The sequence below is a fragment of the Atractosteus spatula genome, chromosome 12 (genome assembly GCF_055471065.1).
Source record: "Atractosteus spatula isolate fAtrSpa1 chromosome 12, fAtrSpa1.hap1, whole genome shotgun sequence".
Lineage (NCBI taxonomy): Eukaryota > Metazoa > Chordata > Actinopteri > Semionotiformes > Lepisosteidae > Atractosteus > Atractosteus spatula.
The window spans coordinates 695457-714848 of NC_142717.1; the positions used below are offsets into that span (position 1 = coordinate 695457).

Sequence of the window (19392 nt, forward strand, 5' to 3'; positions counted from 1 at the left end):
TCGGAGGCAGTGTCATCACAGAGGCTTGTGAAATATGAGCAGTCAAATCTCAGGACAGTCGGCTCTTGTCCTCTCCTTAGGATATGGATCCTACCCTTCCATTTTGCAAAGTACAGACCAAGTACCTTTATGTGGTTATCATATTGTAATAACTTAGTTGATGTCAAAACATCAGAAGGGTTAAAAACTCTCAAACAGAACTGACTTGTCAATTGCAAACATTTTACTTGCAACAGTAGAGGCAGTCTAGTTGGGACAAGATGCATATGGACTTAATGGGAGAATATGTATATGTAAGGGAGTGAGTAATTGCTCAGTGAATGACAGGACTTGAGAGTCTTGTGCAGCCATAGGGTTATAATTCTTGAAAGATTAACCTCTTGAATTAGTATACCATTATGGGTGTTATACTGCAGGCGTATACAATGCCTTGCATTCAGCAGTCACTCCGCAATGAGCAGATTGTCAAATTCACAACTACAGCAGAGTGTCTTAAGAATATAAAAGTGGAAGTCCTGACTTGCATCCTATTGTGAGTCTATGGACTGTCTTGAAAACTGCTGTCCATAAGTGATCTCCAAGCAACTTGATAGAACTTGTGTATATCGGGCAGAAGAATGAGCAAAAATTGAACCCAGTCAGTGTGCAAAGTTGATACTCAAAAAGTAATGCAACTGTAATTGCTACCAAAGGTGTTTCTCCAAATATTGAAATCACAGAGCTGCTGGAATACTTATGTAATCAGTTTTTTTTTCTTTTTTCATTACTTTTTGCTAAAATAGGACTGCATGTGGAAGTACCAAAGATTGTAGGAAGAGTCTGAGTACTTTTACAAGGCACTGTATATGTGTGGGTTCTCTTTGCAGTTACTCTGTGTGAATCCTTTTTTACACAGCAAAGGTTTTCTGTCCCACAGGCCAGTCTTTCGCTTGCTTCCCTCTTTCCAACATTTATTTACAAGTTAAACTTCGTGGTGGGAGGTCAAACATGTTGCTGTAGTACAGGGTCACATAACTGAGGCATTTGGTTTCTGTGTTTAGAAGAAGGGAAATGTAGAGAAAATGTATATATTTGAGCAATTAGCAGTGGAAATGTGGAGTAGTACTTTAGATTGTTTGCATGTTACTGATTTCTACTTGTATGAGTCTAGTAATTTTCTTGAGCTTATAATTGCACTTTATTTTTTCTTCAATTCCTGTTTAAGTTCAGTGTTCATTATTGAGTGATTAAGAACACTTCCTAGTCCCTTGTAATACTGATCGTTCTTTGCTATTTTGTTCACTATGATGCAATGAATGGAATTGGAAGAAAATTGAAATTTTCTGTATTCAATTGATTTATATCTGCAATATTAACTTTTATTTTGATTTCCTTCATTCAAAAAAGACATGATTTGACTTTCTTAACCTTCTGATCATATATTTAAATTGTTTTGAAATATAATTTCATTAATAAAATAGTAGCATTTATTGTTTGAGTGGTATTCTGTTAGTTCTAACAGTGCGTTTCCCTTCCAATAGAGAGGTGCTTGGAGGACCATGAACTTGTGGCTCAAGTTCAAACATCAATGACAAGTGAGAGTAAATTTCTCTTCAGGAAGAACTATGCCAAATATGAATTTTTTAAAAATCCTCTGGTGAGTTTCTACATTTTATTTCCTACATATTGAAGAAATTTATATTGAGTTTTTATGCAGCCTTTGTTACAGCTCACCTACATTGTGCGAGACGGGTGCTATTGTTTGGGTGAGGTGAACTTCCTGAGCAGCGTGAGGAATGCTTTCCTTCTTGTTGAGTCCTCATTACTCCACTGGAACAGACCTCATCTCAGGTTGACTTACTTCTGCATCAGACAGTGAGGATACTGCATTATGCTCGCTGTTAGAACAGCTGGATCAAAAGGCCCTAAAGAAGGACAGGAATATTTTAAATTCAGCGTTGACTTGAGAAGATTTCAGTAGTAACAAATCTTTTTAAATGGCAGTGTTACGTATAGAATATACAACGCTGAAAGCCTTCTAAAGGCTCATTTGTGTTCCTTCTTTGAATAAAGGTCATGTAAGATCTGTTTATAAAGTATTATAAAATTTTCTTGATAAATGCTTAATCAGAGTTTGCGATGTGAATGTCTTAAATTGATGAATGAAACTGCCCAGTCATTTCACTGAAGCCGACATGCTGACTTATTTCAGCAAACTGCTGGAAGAGTTAACCGAGATGCTGCGAACTGCCAGACTAGCTAAATGGGTCCAATGGCAGCCTCTTATTCTTAATCCTTTTTTGTGTCTTTTCTGCAACAGAATTTCTTCCCGGAGCAGATGGTCGCGTGGTGCCAGGAAACCAATGGTACCATTCCTCAGTCACAGCTCTTGCAGGTAAGATCCGCGAGCACTGTGACTGGCTGTTTGGACAGCTTCCTGTTGTGTTTGTCTTGTTTAGGAACAGGAAATGTACAAACCAAAAATATCCTGGTAAAAAAAACATTCTCGCACTGTAATGACAGATGCATGTGCGACGAAAGTACTCAATTTCACAAGCTTCATTGAACACGGCACTGTGCAGGATCCGCAGAGATGCCAGATTCAGAAAGTCTTTTACAATGTATTTTATACAGGGGCTTTATTACTCTGAGGTTTTGGTTGGTCCAACTCAAAATTTGAACGCCTGTTGTGACAGAACTTGCATTTACTGTATGTAGCAGGAAGGGTGTCTTTATCTCATAACGCATTAGTCTGATTTATCCGACTGCCTCAGTGTTTCCAGTAAACAGCAGACTGTGAAATTCTTCAGCAGACCTGAAGTTTTAAATATTCAGCAAACAGTGCATCCGTAATTTCTGTGATGGCCTTTATAAAATAATGCCTGCAGCTTGTGGGTTAGTTTGCCAGAGCCTTCACATGTAACTGGAACTTAGAATTAAAGTGAGACACCACAAACATTTTAATTCACAAGTAGTGTCCTTTTTTCTCTCTTCAGAACTTTTTAAGTCCCAGCAGCTGTCCCGAGATTCAGGGGTTTTTGTATGTGAAGGAGATGGGAAGGAAGTCTTGGAAGAAGCTGTATGTGTTTTTGAGACGATCAGGCCTTTATTGCTCAACAAAAGGAACATCCAAGGTAAGAAATTAAAAAAGGCATCTTTTGGTGTGTCATTTTTTTGTTCTGTGGCAATTCAATTTAAAATGTTATTTAAATATTAGGTTTTCAATGTGTAATATTGAGTATTACTTGAACAGAGTTTCACAGGGCCCTTCGGGTGTTGCCAGTAAAATCAAAAGCAAAACAGAGATCCTTTCTGTTTAAAATTGTTACTGAGCAAAGTATTTTTGATCATTCTATTGCATTTTTTATTTTCCAAAATCTCCCACAAAATGCCCACAAAGTACAAGAGCTTGACTTTACTTAGAGAAGTACAGTAATATGAAATTTGTGTGGATCAGTCCCGTGCTGGGGTGGTGTGATTTGATTTGCAATCAAAATAACCTAATTCTGTTCCTGAAATTGTTACAGTGGCATTCTTGCCAGCATTCACTTACACTATACATCAGCAAATTGCTTATTCTGTGAAGTCTGCTTAATCTGTCACTGATGGATTGTCATTGTTCATGGTATTGTGGCCCATCACTCAGGGTTATCTTTTTTGTTCTTGCAATAAAATTACATGAACTATTGATTTCTTGTAGGAGCCAAGGCATTTACAGTTCCTAGCAGACCTTGAGGACAGCAATATATTTTCAGTTATAGCAGGCAAGAAGCTGTATAATGCACCAACAGACTATGAATTCTGTATAAAGGTATGGTCATGTTTTGCTACTAGAGTTAAACGAATGTGTCTGGCATTTTCTTCAATTATATTAGATGATTCCATTACTTCAGCCTTTTTGTGTGGTCTATGTGACATGTTAAAGAAAATACTCCACTTTTTTATCTTATGTTTCAGTAGCTTGTCGTTATTTTCTGGGTCTTTTAGGTAGAAGGAAGTCAATGTCCTTTCATATCAGGAGATTTGAATTAGAGATGCAAGTGTTAATATGTATTCTCCTCTAGATGGTCTTTGGCTAATGGCAGTAATTGGATTAGTAACATTGTACTTGGGATGTCTGATGGATTACATGTGTTTTAGTAGCTGCTCTGTTCTGGAAATGTGGAAGTCAAAATGAATGGAATTGAAATTGATTTTCCCTTCTTGCCAAAGTCATCATCCCAAATGAGTTGAAAGGTTTTGGCTGCTGTACTTCAGAAGACCTGCACTCTTGGTGCTCATTGTAAACCAGACTCATCATCAGACTCCTCAGTGAAGAACATATCACAGCCACTGTAGCTCCCATGAGCACCTTCATATACAATATTAAAGTTTTGAGCATCTAATGCAACCATTTAGTGATGTTTGGAATAATTTCCTGTTCTATGAATTTAATGATGTAATGTGTTGTCTGGTCAGCCCAATAAGGTGAGAAATGAATCGAAGGAGCTAAGAATGTTGTGTGCTGAAGATGAGCACAGCAGGACCTGCTGGCTGACTGCCTTCCGACTCTTTAAGGTACAGCACTAACGGCATCTTCGACAAAATGAGCTACTCACGGTTCTGCAGTTGTAGGGATTTAGTTCTGAAGTATCGAGAAAAGATACTTCAGTATAGAAGGGTACTGCCATTTTCCTAATGATGAAGCTGAGCATTCACAACGAAAGGCTTTAATAAAGTTAATGATTACTAAGGCGTTCTGCTGTCATTATGCGAAAAGCTGCTCTGAGTTTCTGTAATATCAGTGATCATATTATACTCCGTTTTGCTGGCTACCCTCCTGTAAACTTCATTGGTATGTTGAATCGTTACCTTTGTACACAGGGTTAACTTGCATACTGTGTCCCGAGTATATGGTGATGAAGTTTATTTTTGTAACTACTAAAATATGAATGTGAGACAAGAAGCTCTTTGCCCTTGATAAATAGATTTCTTGGATACTGGTAAATACATTTTAATAGGTCACAGAAAATCCCTCTTCAGTGAAAACATTTGTCTGATGTAAATTAAGAATTTCTGGAATTCGTTTCGAATTTGAGTTTTTTGAGATGTTGCTTTTGATTTCCTTACAGTATGGAATTTTGCTTTATCAGAACTATAAGATACCCCAACAGAGGAAAACTTTACTTTCACACTTTTCAACACCAGTGGTAAGTTTTATACTTCAGTCCTATGTTTGTGAACATATGCATTATGAAGCAAAGTTTTGGTAACTGTTTACTTACATAAGCATAGCCCAGCCATTGTTGTTAAAGGCAGCAGAAATGGTTTCGCTTTATATGACTCTCAGCAAGAATTGGTAGCTGTTAAAGTATAGTGTATTCAGTGCATTAAATGACCACACTTGAAGAAGGCCAAAATGTTGTGTTTTCTTTCTTCTTTTTTAGCATGGAATAAACCTATTACTTGTTCCTTATTAAATGACTATACATTGTTCAATGGATATATTATATATTCTATATACAGTGCTTCAAAACCATGTTACTTAAAATGCATTGTGTTTGTGACATTGCATAGTAAACATGCATTTAAATAGTGCATACATTAACTGTACGGAAGGTTTCATTGAAAACAAAACTTTGGTTTCTGGTTTTTCTAGTACGCATTCCTTGTATCGCTGTACTGCCGAGTTACAATAAGTCACGTCTGTAGTGCTGGTACAGAGCTGCTGAATGAATGGCTCTTCTTTTTTTTACCTTCAGTACTGTGTGGTGGGAGCAGCTGAGTAAATAGAGTGGTTCTACCTGATGACAGAGCACCTTTCTGTACTGGTTGTGCAAAATGCCTGTCACTAGTCAAGAATGAAAACAGATTTGTGAAATGCTAGTTGTGTATTTAAAACGGGATTCTTTTCAATACTGTGCCATTATTCACTGTGAAACCTGACAGAGGAAAGTTTAAAACTGTACCTCTTTAAAGCTGAACATCTTTGAAATGGTGCAAGCGAACCCGAACAATGTTCCATGTCACATGCAATACATGGTTAGGTATAAGAATCATGTTTAAGCTTTGTTTGAAAACCCAAGCCTGTATATGCGCGTTCGCTCTTTTCTTTTGTAGAGGAGCGTCTCGGAAAACTCTCTGGTAGCCATGGATTTCTCAGGAAGAATAGGAAGGGTGATAGACAACCCCGTTGAAGCCCAGAGTGCGGCTATGGAGGAGGGCCACGCCTGGAGGGTAAGAGCTGCCAACCGGGCTGGATCTCTGCTTTGTGCACCCGGGTCTGCGTTTGATCGCTCGGGCAGAAAAGGTGCACGCGTCTGAGTCCTGTGCCCGTTACAGGTCAGGAGGTGCTTATGCCACCCATCCATCTTCATCTTTTAGTGCCAAGATGCCTAGTAATGTGTGACAAGAGCATTGCCTCAAGATTACAGTGGTGATGAGTTCTGTTGAGCCTATTATTTGCTTTGGATTTCTTTGTACATTGTAGGAAGGTGCTGTAGAACACCGGTGTTTCTCAGTCTATGTGGCGAAGCTTACTTTTTAATCAGTCGATACATACTTGGTTTCACATTTTTAAAATTTTATTTTTAATGCTGTGTATGAAGTTGTCTGAAAGCCTGTTCACTGTTAATGTATAATTGTCAATCTCATCTTAGTTGGATTAGTGGATTTCACTGTTGATATTACTGTACCAATATCCAAAAGAGAAAAGCAATTCCCAGCACGCTATCTCTGCAAAAACAACTTTCGGCAAGAAGGACTAAAGTTGTTTTTTTTTCTCTAACTAAAGTATGTTTTGTAGGCAAGACACTCACAAGGTTCATTAAACTATGACAAAACTGCTGATGACATGTTGTGCACAAACCCGACAAGTTTCGTTTGCTTTTGCAGAAACGAAGCCAGCGAATGAACATCCTGGGGAGTCCTAGTCCTCTCCATTCTTCTTCCCTCAGCACAGGTGATTCTAACCAGGACGTTTCAATGGTTTGCTTGTGCTGTGCTTTCACAAACGTGATTCACTTGTAAACAATGTGCAAAGTTTTTACTTTGTATATAAATGGGAAGTAATCACTGAATCCTCCCTGTGTAAGGAGGATAGCTATTGTGAGTATGGCTTGCAGAACACATGCCTGTGAACATGTAGATTCAGACATTGTAATGGATCTCAGCTCTGTTTTATCAAAGTACACACTTGTCATTTAAAGGACACTGAGACACTGTAGCTGCAGAGAAAAAATATCAGAACAGGTAAACGCAAATCAACGAACCTTTAAATAGCAGGATTTGTTTTAATGATATGTTTTTGCTTCCTTTCAGTCATTCACAAAACACAGCTGTGGTTTCATGGGCGAATCACCCGGGAAGAGTCCCATAAAATGATCATTCAACAAGGGCAAGTTGATGGGTAAGACTTCACGAACAGCAAACCACCCAGCCTAAAGAAGAAAGGACTTTAGGTGATCCAACGTGTCACTTTTAAAGTTTACTCATTACTTTGTATCTCTGTTCCAGGTTATTCCTTCTGAGAGATAGTCAGAGCAATCCAAAGGCATTTGTTCTCACATTGTGCCATCATCAGAAAATAAAGCATTTCCAGATCTTGCCTGTGAGTATTGCTTCATCATCTCTTCATCTGTGATGTCAAAGACCTCTGTACCCTCTGTCAAGAGGAGCTTAACCGATTTAATAAATATTTGTCCAACAACATTTTAGGTCACAATGAAAACAATTTTCCCCTTTTTTGCAATTTCTGTTAAGCACATAAGTAAATGTACTATATGCAGTATTAGTCTCTCTAAATGTGAAGATGGAGAAAAAAGACAATTTAAGACAATGTACTTTTTATCCTTTTCATTAATTTCCTGAATCTGATATTCAAGAGATGTCATGAAGTGTTCTGCTCAGAGCTGCATTATGTAAACTATTACACAGTCCCATTTTAGAGCAGCTAGAAGAAATCTGTAGTCCTAAAATCATTAAATCAATTGTATCGGAACAATTTGGTTTAACGTTTGCTGTTAGTCTTTGTGCACTGTTAACAAGAGGAAAGATTTGTATATACAGTGCAGTCTTGTTGTCTGACCTTCATATTTTAATGTAAACTTTATTTTCTCTTATAACCCATCTGTCTCCAGTGTGAAGAAGATGGACAGACGTTCTTTACCCTTGATGACGGAAATACCAAATTCACTGACTTAATCCAGCTTGTAGAGTTTTACCAGCTGAACAGAGGAGTCCTGCCCTGCAAGCTGAAGCACCCCTGCACAATAGTGGCCTTATGACCTTGAACTCGATTTTGCCTAAAAACTGGATTTTTTGTGTAATATGTCGCTGATGGCTTTGGCTCAGCAGCTGATCTGAGCTCTTCGGCGTTCTGTGATTGAAAAGCCGAGACGGATGTGATTAAGAAAAAGACGGTTTTAAGAACAATTCTTCATTATTTGCCAACAATCCCTGATTTACTGGCAAACAGCACAGTTGAATGATCGCAATTTGAAAGTATATCTAAAGACACGAGAGCCTGAGTGTCTTTCACATGCTTTTTTTAAAGCTACATTTTTGTGTACAATCAACTGGAAACGATTATCAGGCTCGGCCACTTTAAAAAAAAAATGAAGGTAATTGGTTTGGAGAGAACTCTTTTCCCTGGAATATTCTTGACAACCTAGATAAAGCTGATTGTTTACTAAGTGACTTTTTTTAGTATTTTATTTTATTTTTGCACTCCTGAACTGAAAACAACCTTTACCATGAACTGACATGGCATTGCAAATGCAACATTATTATTTTCTCTAAACCTAAATCTTCCATGAGAAATCCTTCTGAGATAATTGGATTATAAAAGAGCTGACCATGGAAAAAGTCACAGCTGAGACTAATCTCTGGGACATTTTTTTCCAAACACCTATTACCATGTAGCCATCTTAAGAATAGTTCCCTAAAGCAACTGGAGTCACAAGACGGAGCTCGAGAAAAACAAGGAATCTATAAATGCCATATAAAACAGTTTGCAGGATTTTCTTTTCTCATGCAACTCAAGGAGTACAACATTTATGCATTTGGGAGGATTGCTTGGCATCAGTTTGTAGGCTGTTTTGCAGGTCATTTCATAACCTTTTGTGTTTTTCGTATGGAATATTTATCACCGCAGTTTGCTTGACATTTTTATATCCTATATGCTGTTTCCTTTGAGCAAAGTAAGGATCATCGATCAATTTCAGCATCATTCCTTGATTTTCCCAAAGCAAATGCAGGACAGTGGTCAGCACGTTCTAAAACCTGCTGACACTGCAGTACAAGACAGGATATTTTGTAGTTGTTTTCACGTGACATAGAAAATATATTCTGTATTTTAGGATGGAGAAGTTTTCAATAGATATGCATTTTGACTTATCTGTTTTGCAGCTTAATTTTATAACCACTGATTAATGGCAGCTTCTTTAAAAAAGCTGCATTAATTGGATTTGCAAACTGTCATTGTATTGCAGTCATCTGCCTGTCAGTTTGGTGTAACTGGAAATCTTAGTCTTTCTGCTGCAAAATTCAGTCTTGACTTGATTGAATTGTGAGTGTATTATTCCCTTACTATATTTTGAATTAAGAGTGCACTGTGAAGCCCCAATTTGTTTTTTCAACCTTACCTATTGAATGAGTAGGAATCTTCAAAGCTTTATATTATCCTTTTTACATAAAGGAAAACATTTAGACTTTTTATAGGTCTAAGCGTGATATACAGTAGAAGACTTTGGGAAATAGCCACACAAAACAACTCCAAATATTTCATTTAAGCTCAATACACATTATATTTATTTTTTAAGAATTAAAAAGACTTGAATTCGCTCTTTCAGTATCAGGGCTGTCGATACCACCATAGCATCACTGGTTTTCCAAAAATGTGTTGAAGCTTGTGTTTAAAGTTGACTTGAATGTTTGGAAATTAGGAAGCATTTTTCTGTTTGAAATGACATGCTGATTAATTTTGTAGTTAAGTAACAGTTATGCAGGTTTAAGTATTTTCTGTGTATAAGGAAACCATGGAAATTGTCCATTTTTGTTATCCACATCCCTTAAACAGCTATTATATATTCTACAGGTCTTAAACACTTTCAAAAGGTTACAATACAGGTTTTTCAAAAGTTATTTTCTTCTCTTCGTCAATCTCATTTAGTAAACATCCCGTATAGAAAATAGTATAACCATTTTTTCTTGTGTTATCCTGCTGTTTTTCGGTTTTCCAGAAGTAGGAAATAAATTCCTTCCAGAATACTCGCTTGAACAGCGTGGTGCCACTCTGCCGTTTCTTCAACTTATTTTTCATCTGCCTGAATTAGTTGCAGCAAGACTTTCGAAAGGTGGCTTCTATTGGACTGCTCACAGTCAGGTGTAGCGTAGGACTTATTTATAGATCTTCCTGAAGATGCAAAATTGATTAGACTGTTACGCAACACTAAGAACAATAACCTTTCACATTTGGGGTATTCATGTTCTAAGTGGGGAAAAAAACCCAAGCGCATAACTTTGATTTGATTTAGAGAGTGCAGATGTGAGAGCAAGCGTTTGAAAGCTGCGTTTTAAGCAAATCTCTGCAAAACACCGTCAAGTGTCGTCAGCATGAAACAGGTGTTACATCTTGAGCATGTTTTGTTGTTTTTCATTCTAGTTGTTAGTCTTCCCGCTGTTTGCTGTTAGAGCGCACGATTCCCTCCTCACCCCAGCGATCTGACATCCTTCAAGGAGAAGCAGTGATGTTTTTCTGCTTGGGTTGCTTCCATGGCTTAATTATATTTGAGGAAAAATTCATTAGAATCATGTACTATATATATGTATCTTATAAGTATATGGAACTACAGAACACATGTAGATGCAACACTGTATTTTAGGTTACAGATCACTATTTACTGCATTTGTTTTTTTATCATAACTGCATATAAAATGAAGAAACTTGATTTTAGTGCGTTTTTTATTTGACAAGTGTATATATTGTTTATCATATTTGTTTTTCATTGTTGTCACATAAAATGACCCTTTAAGATTATCTGTTTTTTGTTTAAATTAAGCTAATTTTAAGATCTTAAACTTGACTCTTGGCATGCATCTTTACAAGTTAAGAACATTTTAAGCTAAGGAAAATGCAATTCGTAAACTCACTGGTTAAATGTTTTTTGTTTGGCTTAACTATAGTGAAATACTAACTATTTTCTGTCTAACATAATAGTAGGGAATGTTTTTTAAAGACATGTTCTCACTTAATGTTGTCTTTCTATAGTTAACAGTGCATCATCACCTAATTCTGAGCTGATAACACATTGAAAAATAAGTGACTGAAGGAAATGTACTTTTTCTATTTAAGTGACATGAATGTATCTGGGTTGCTCAGGGTTGAATTGGAGCCTGTTGATAACTGGTCTTTCAGACCAGTGAGATTTTATTTTTTACCAATTATTAATGTAGTAATGTTGAATGAGTTAAGGAGGAGACACCAAACAGTTTTTGGTTAATAGTTTGCTTTAAGGTTGTATTATATTAGTTGTCAAATACGACAGTACTTTTTTCATTTTCTTTTTAAATAAGCAGCAGGTGCCTCAGTTTAGAAATCCTTTCTCTCTGCACTAACACATACCTGAGCAATTGACCAATCATTGAGCCTTTTTCAGTGATGACTCTTGTGCTTTGCATATATTGTCACAATGCAAGATTTAGTAACTGTAAAAAGGAGTAAAGTAAAATATTTCAGGGAATGCAAAAAAGATTTAAGTTTTTATCTTTTTTTAAGAGAAAATCCTGTATTCATAATGTGCTTTGCTTCATTCTGTAAATAGTTGAATGGCTTATGAATCTTAATTGTAACCTTTTCAGGTATTTTTGTACAAATAAGGGACTGATATATTCTGTTTATTGTAAGTAGAATAAAACATTAATACATTGATATACATTTAAATCTGTTCTGGTATGACTTTTTCACTTACTTCAGAGTGACCATGTATTTCTTGAAGGGTACCAGTACTCTAAATTGCTTTCTCCTATAATTTGCCACTTTAGATTAATATTAGAATCTTTTTTTATTGTATCATTTAAATCTGTCTTTCGATTTTCTAACCACTTTATCCAGTGCAGGGTCACAAGGAACCAGAGCCTAACCCAGCCTGCAATGGGCACAAAGCAGGGTATGTCCTGGAGGGGACGCCAGTCCACCACAGGGAGACAGACACACAAACCTACCAGTATGTCTTTGAGCTGTGGGTGAACATGCAGGCCCCATGCTGATTTCAACACACACCCCTGGACCTGAACCAGGGCCCCAGCTTACTTTATATTGCGCATCAGAATTAAGCAATAGAATGTAATTGGATGGGTAGAGTCAGTGCAGTTTATTTCATTTTGATATTGGACCGTGTTTGGCAGGCATGTTTGTGTTCTAGATTCCATAACGTCCCAAAGAAGTTCAGTTTTAAATCTTTGTTTGATCTGGCATGTAACAGTCATGGAAGTCTGTTCTATAATCCTGCTTAATATGGTTCTGACTTTACTGAGCTCCATGTTTCATTTTCTGAGCTTGGTAAGCACCTGAGTGAAATATTCAGATCTTAGCCATTTCCCATCTAAAGGCTTCCCATTATCATCACAGGAACATCTTGTCATCTTTTGCTGTTGTGATGCTAAGAAAATGTTTCACTTTTGCCTCCTTTGCAATATGCTTGTCTATCTCTTTTTGGTTTGTCCGATATCCTTGGGTTTGTTTGTTTTTTTACTTACGCTTGCAATATATTGTACTCTGTTTCCAGTGCTTCCTTTCTGATGTATTAAACCACTGGGCCACTGCTTTGTAGCCTCTGATTTGCTCCCTTCAGCTGTGCACCTCCTGCCTTCCATTGCGTTCTTCATTGATCTCCGTGTTGAACTCGAACTTTATCTCCCTCAGCACCCATTGCATAACAAACTGTCATATTGCACAAATAGTAGTTTTGAACATTGGTTCTAAAGAGCGAGGCATCTACAGTATCAAACTACAGGCTGTCTTAAAAACAGGTCATGGAGGAGAGTTTGTCTGTGATGGTAAAGCCACTGGCGGTAGTTTACGTTTTTATGGTAATGCAGTATCGTTTGTGGTCTGAAACCGCACTTTGGGCACCTAAACATTCTCCAAAAGAACACTGAGGCCGTCCGCCTTCTAACTAAAAGGAGGAAGAGGAATTTATCACCTCACATAACCATTAGATAGTGTAACTGGTAAGTTGTAATGATCCCAATCTCGTGCTTTTCCTTTAAAATGTTCTGTTTTAGCATTTTCATATCTCTGCAAGAGGAACACTGGTACTGTTGCCACTATCTTAAGAGATTTGATAAATGACTCTGTTTGACATTTTGTTTTGAAGCTGGAGCAAATACTTATAGACATACTGTATTAGCAGGAAAAAACCTTCTAATGTTATTTTTTGACAAGATGTCTCACAGTTATATCAACAGCCAAGGATTTCATACTGGTGTGTACGAAAGCTGAGGAAACATAAGACAGAACACCAGCAGGGGTGACAGCACTGCAGTCAGAATTGCCTCATTCCACCATTATCGTAATCGTTCAAGATGACGGAGCATAAAAAAAACAAATGGAAAAATGTCAGCCTGGTACCACTCCATAGTATATCTAGAGCCTTGACTCATGAAGCCTATATACTGTAGATCCCTTGTGTGCAACTCACTCATGTGACCTGAATAGTTTTTACTCAGAATTTCACCTGACAAGTCACTGACAATCTGTAGTCCTTGAACTAATAACAGCTATTGACGGGAAGCAGCAGCTCTGTGGAAGTGAGGTAGCACTCGTGATACTGCTGTGTATCCAAGCATGATAAATGAGACGGAGGTCACTGCTGCTTCTCCTTGAAGCTGTCTCGGTTTCACAAGAAGGTTTCAGATGTGAAGAAGTAAACTTGTGCACCCCTAACCGAGGGGTCCGCTACTCTGCCATTGTTGGTCATGAATTTAGGAACCCATGTTCCCAGAAGATAGAATGGTATTCTGATTTTTTTTTTTCCCAGATCTGTTGCATCACTGAAAAAACCGCCTGTTTTACCAGTTAAGTTGTTACAAGTCTTGAGACACAGATGTTTAGTTCCTTCAAACCGTGCTGGAATGGGCTTTCAGGGCAGCACCACGGATGGGGACCCCTGACCTTAGCCAAACAACACCTTTCGGCACACACCGCAAGCGGTTAATACTCACTCTAGGGCACGTCTTCCACTTCGGTGACTTTCAATTCACATATTTTCATGTACTCTTGGGTTGATTTAAGACTTTAAATGAACTGATGTCTTACAGCGAAGCATTTATTTTGGACCAGCACCTCAATTAGAAAATATTAAATCTAAATGTTTTGATTTTAAAATAGTCGTGACATATTTGCGAAGTACCAAAGTAAATGCTATATTTAGCAAAATCAAAGAAATCCTCCTCAATGCCTTGGAAAGATCATCTCTAGGCAAAGAAGGCGTTTTTGTGCTCGGCGTACCAGGATTTAGAATCTGCCTAACATTTATACCGCATGCTCTACCTGCTTATTACTACAAGTGAAGACTCATGAAGACAAATTGACATTAGTACATTGTTAAATATCAATACATGACGGCTCTTTTCTAAAACACTGAGAACCAGGCTCACTCTTGGTCACTAGAGGGCACTGTGAAACCAGAAAAGAGGTCGACGGATTTCTGGTTCAGTCTGTTGTTCAATTTAACTTATTCAGCCCGCCTCTGTTTATATATAGCATCAACTGTATTTTTATGCTCCGAATAAAGCAATAAAGCATCTTATGGTAGATGTACAATATAGTACCATTATTTAACTTGTTTTTGTTGAAGTTCATGCCTTGGTTTTAAGTTGACTTCATTTAAATACCAGGTTTCAAGATCCGAGCTCTTAGTTGCATATATATTATGCGCTTGTTCGCATACCAATCCTATTCTTTACAATGCTTAGAATTTGTAGGACATTTCTTTTTAAACTTAAAGAACTGCAAAACGGGGATGGTTGATGTGAATGAGAAATTGCAGTGTCCGTAACCTAAGAACTTTATAGTACAGATAAGATAGATACTTTTTTTAGAGTGACACTATTTTATGTGCTTGAGTCTGACTAGAAAGCAGAAAGCAAGGAAGGTAGTAAATGCTGCAATATTACAATCTTCCAGAGGGCAGATCTGTTCCACTTTAAAGCAGGGATCTTGAAGAATTGTCGCTAGTCTGTATGATAGTATGAGGAAGTACGGGGGTTGTTCAACCTGTTTTTGATTCATCACTAGGGGGGAACAAATCTAACGATATGAAGCTGTAAAGTGGAACAGATCTGCCCTCTGGAAGATTGTAATATTGCAGCATTTACTGCCTTCCTTGCTTTCTGCTTTCTAGTCAGACTCAAGCACATAAAATAGTGTCACTCTAAAAACCATCTGTTTACTTTTTGTCTAGTCTGAAACTGTGCCTAATATGAAGTGTTTTTTTGCACATATATACTGCATGTTAGAAGTAGAAAGCCGTACAGATAAACGAGATAATTACATATATTACTGGTTTCCTGTATATGAAAATGGTGTGGTAAATTTGTGTTTTAGACTTGGCCCGATGACTTCTAAGTGAGATCAGAAAGCCTACCAGTCAATGTGTTCACTGCCGATTGGAATACAAACGTGCAATTGACAGGACACGAAATGATCAGAAACGAGATATACTGTATGCACCGCAGACACCTGGTTCAGTTTACCGTGAAGTGATTTATTTGGCAGTGGCCGACACAAGTATCTACCCAGTTTGTGCTGCAGGTATCCATTTGACACAGAAAGCGACAACATGAGGTATATCCCAGTCATTCAAAAGCAGGAGAACTACATTCAAGGAGGAGCTTCAGTCACATGTCATTGATATCTACCACTGCATAACCATCCCAGACAGGGAAGAATCTTTATTCCAGTAGTTTTCAAATGTGCCATTTTTTTAGCATTGATGTCTGAAGAACAAGAAACTTGGCACATTCTAGCATATCACCCAGAAGAAAGCTTTCTTGAGATGGTGCAAGTGGCTTTAAACTTGAGATCTGATATCCTTGCTCATCCAGTCTGTAGATGATTTGTCAGCAAAGATAAAATGATTTCTGTCCCTGCTGCATTCGGGTGCATTGACATCATCTTTGACAGATATTATGACCAGTTGACTTGGAACAGGAAGAAGGGGAGGGTGCAGTCCCTGTAAGAAGGGAGATAGAGGGCAGAGATAACCACGCTGTGTTCCGAGGAACTGGGGTATCATTGTATCAGGAGCCTTCAGCAATGCCTGCCTGCCTGCCTTTCACGTTCTGACGGGGTCAGACACGACCTCATGTTTGGCTGGTCACACCAAGAGGTCCTGCTTCAGAGGCAATCGCAAGCTCCTGGTAAATCTGGACGCAGGAGCATTTAACTGCAAAGTGCACAATGTGCGGCTGACTCATCTTTGGACAAGGCTCGATCAGTTCTGTTTGGTCAGGCTTGCACTCCAGAATCCCTCTCTCCAACAGGCCGCGCCCGGTCGCTTCACGTCGGGCGTGCAAACTACCAGGCAGCAGTGTGGTGACAGGTTGAGGTGCAATATCCTTTGTTGCCATTTCCTGAGGCACTGGGATGGAGAAAAGAGGATGATGTGCTTGTTCCTGTGTTGATGTTACTGCCATCAGTACCTGACACCTGTCTGGAGATAATTAGCTACACCTGCAAGAAGCAGTGCACAAGTGCTCACTGTAAATACAGGAAGTCAAAGAGGCCTTGCACATCTGCTTGCAAATGCAACACAGATGATGAAACTTGCAGAAACATTTAAAACGTAAGACTGCTGTATCATACTGTATTGCTACTTCAGTAAAACACACACACCCATTGCACAATGTGCATCTTTTTACTCAGTTTGCATAATTTACCTCGTTTTTATTTTGCATGTCCATTTACTTGTGCGGGTGTACTTTTTAAAAAAAATAAATGTACAAGTTTTTTAAAGAGACCCTAACTGTACAGTTAATTCAAAGAACAATTTTCAGTATGGAACATGAGAATATGACTGGTTCTTGCGTTAAGAAAAGGTTCTCTTTCAGTATAATCTGCGTTTGTATTTCAGTGTGCAGGCATTTTGAATATTTAATCAGAACTCAAAAACAACAAAGAATTTCACGCGTCACGCTCAAAAAGGATACTACATGACCAAATCCTTTAGAAACACCGTTCTGATCATTGCTAACATTATTAGTTGACCACTTCTAAACTAGGCTTAAGTCTCAGAAATAGCACTAGTCTTGTATCAGGCTGAAAGTTCAAGAAATTATTCTAGCACTGGTCTGTCTGTAACAATGGTTTGATCACTAGTCTAAAAGTGTCCACCGTGTGTACACAATGAGCGGACAACTGACTCCTAAAGCTGAAATCGGTCACTCCACACCGTGTTCCTGCTGATATTGAAGAGCTGTTGCTCTCTTACCCAAACCTCAAGGACTTCTTTATGGGTTGATCCAGTATATGCATGTTCTGCCATTGCCAGATGAGATACTGAAATAGAACAGGTAACTCGATGACATTACCATTCTGCTTGAAAATGTATATATTTTAAAGGGAAATCAGATAAGTTGTCTTATTTTTCATCATTTTGTACCCAGGAGGCAATAAGGTTGAGTTTTATTTTTTACAGACACAGCTCACATTCTCATAACATCAGCCCCAACAGGCTAAGTGGTTAACGTCATAAAATTACCTTTTCATACTGAAATGATTATTTTTAGATGGAATGTACTATATACATGTAAAGACACTTACTGTTTACTGGGGGGAACGACATGTCTGTTACACATCCCCCCATGTGCTGCTTCTGTTTAAGATCCCAATACAAATAAGAGCCTAAGAGAAAGGAAGCACTTACCCTTGTTGTCATGGAAAACTGAGGCTCCTCGAGTCTTGATTTCACATATTAAATGATAGGGGGCCTTTCAGCACAGCTAGTGCCTTTGGCTGTTAGCAGCTCGAAGAGCAGAGGATCTCCTCCAGCTGCTTCTTGAAGGAAGCCAGGGTGTCCACTTTGACAACATAGATTAATATAGATTAATACCAACAAGTCTCCAGGACCTGATCGTATTCAACAACTGCACTTAAGAAAAATAAGAGGGCATTTATATAAGGCTGTTGACAAAACTCTTTCAAAAGTCACTAAAGACATAGCTGTTCCTATGATCTGGGGAGCATGTTTCATGTACATTTGTCATGATAGTGAATGCTGCATGTTCAATTGTTCAATATACTTTGTCTTATACAGTATGTCCGGACCTGTGTCTTACCTCTTGAAAAATTGTGAACAATATTTAAAGTAAAAGAATGATTAAAGGCCAGAATTCATTCATAGGTTATTATGGTCTTTCAGTAATATGAGACGAAAAGATGGATTTTATATTTATTTCCTTTTTGTGTTTATTCCTTTCCTTTACATTGTGTTTATTCGCTACAGAGGTTCCTTCTGACAGTCATTCTGGTGTTTATGTGCAGCAATATTGTGTGATTTGCATGGATCTGCCTTTATTGCTTAGGTTTCCTAGGATACCAAACAATATCAGCTGTGGAAAAAAAACCTTTTGTTCACCACAAAGCCCTCCTCCCAGGCCTGCTTGTAAGATTCATCCTTTCTATGTTCTGTACAAGACCAGGCTCTCTGGAAAGGCAACATGTCCATTACAAAAACCAGACAGAAGGTTTTAACCTGCCACTGGAAAATTAAGATGCGAGTCAAAGGCAAGTCACCAATGCAGGCGTATCTTTGGTATAATGCATCCTGAAACACTGCGGCCCCTGTTCTGCAGCTGCAAAAATGTTTTATTTTGAAGTTTTCCTCCCAAACCACTAGAGGGCATGAAGCGTGCCACTGAACAGGCTGCCAGGGAAGGTTGATTGTATAACCTACAAAAATCTGAATTTCAATCAATATCTTTTTTACATGCCACCCAGGGATAAAAAATGTGTTACCAAAGGTCATCGTTTAATTGGCTGTCCTGTGCAGTCGAGGAGGTTTGTCTTTGATGAGATCAATATGGAGTTCACACAGTTTTAGGAATGTCAAGAGCTGACTTTTTCACAAAGATTTCCGGTCGTGTCTAATATCGTCATGAGCTGCTTATGTTCTCTTCTGGTGAGAGTGCTTTGGCAAAGCTGGAAGAAAAGGATCTTCCGAGGCGTTTTCTGTGTAATTTACTGTGTAATGTTCATCATTGCTCTCTGAGTGAAGTATTTCTGACGAGGAGAAGCAAGAATGCAGTGCATTTACTAGTGAAAAAAACCTGAAAATAGTACAAATTGGCAAGACAGAATGTAGTTATGTGTGTGAGTGGTTTAAAGATTTGCTGTCGCTTGACAGTTTAGTATGTAAATAAGTAAGACCATGT

The 19392-nt window shown here is 38.1% G+C and overlaps 1 protein-coding gene across 1 annotated transcript in view; it reads left to right on the plus strand.

Annotated features, from left to right (window-relative positions):
• The window catches only part of grb10b (growth factor receptor-bound protein 10b), a 94026-nt gene extending 82127 nt beyond the window's left edge, over positions 1-11899 (plus strand). The window contains exons 7-17 of the mRNA XM_088928574.1: positions 1521-1636; positions 2300-2374; positions 2976-3113; positions 3680-3790; positions 4438-4536; positions 5091-5168; positions 6079-6195; positions 6853-6919; positions 7279-7366; positions 7474-7567; positions 8097-11899. Of these exons, the coding sequence (XP_088784700.1) occupies positions 1521-1636; positions 2300-2374; positions 2976-3113; positions 3680-3790; positions 4438-4536; positions 5091-5168; positions 6079-6195; positions 6853-6919; positions 7279-7366; positions 7474-7567; positions 8097-8243 (1130 nt within the window). The 3' untranslated portion in view covers positions 8244-11899. The remainder of the gene's footprint in view (positions 1-1520; positions 1637-2299; positions 2375-2975; positions 3114-3679; positions 3791-4437; positions 4537-5090; positions 5169-6078; positions 6196-6852; positions 6920-7278; positions 7367-7473; positions 7568-8096) is intronic.
• Positions 11900-19392: the final 7493 nt, after the last annotated feature.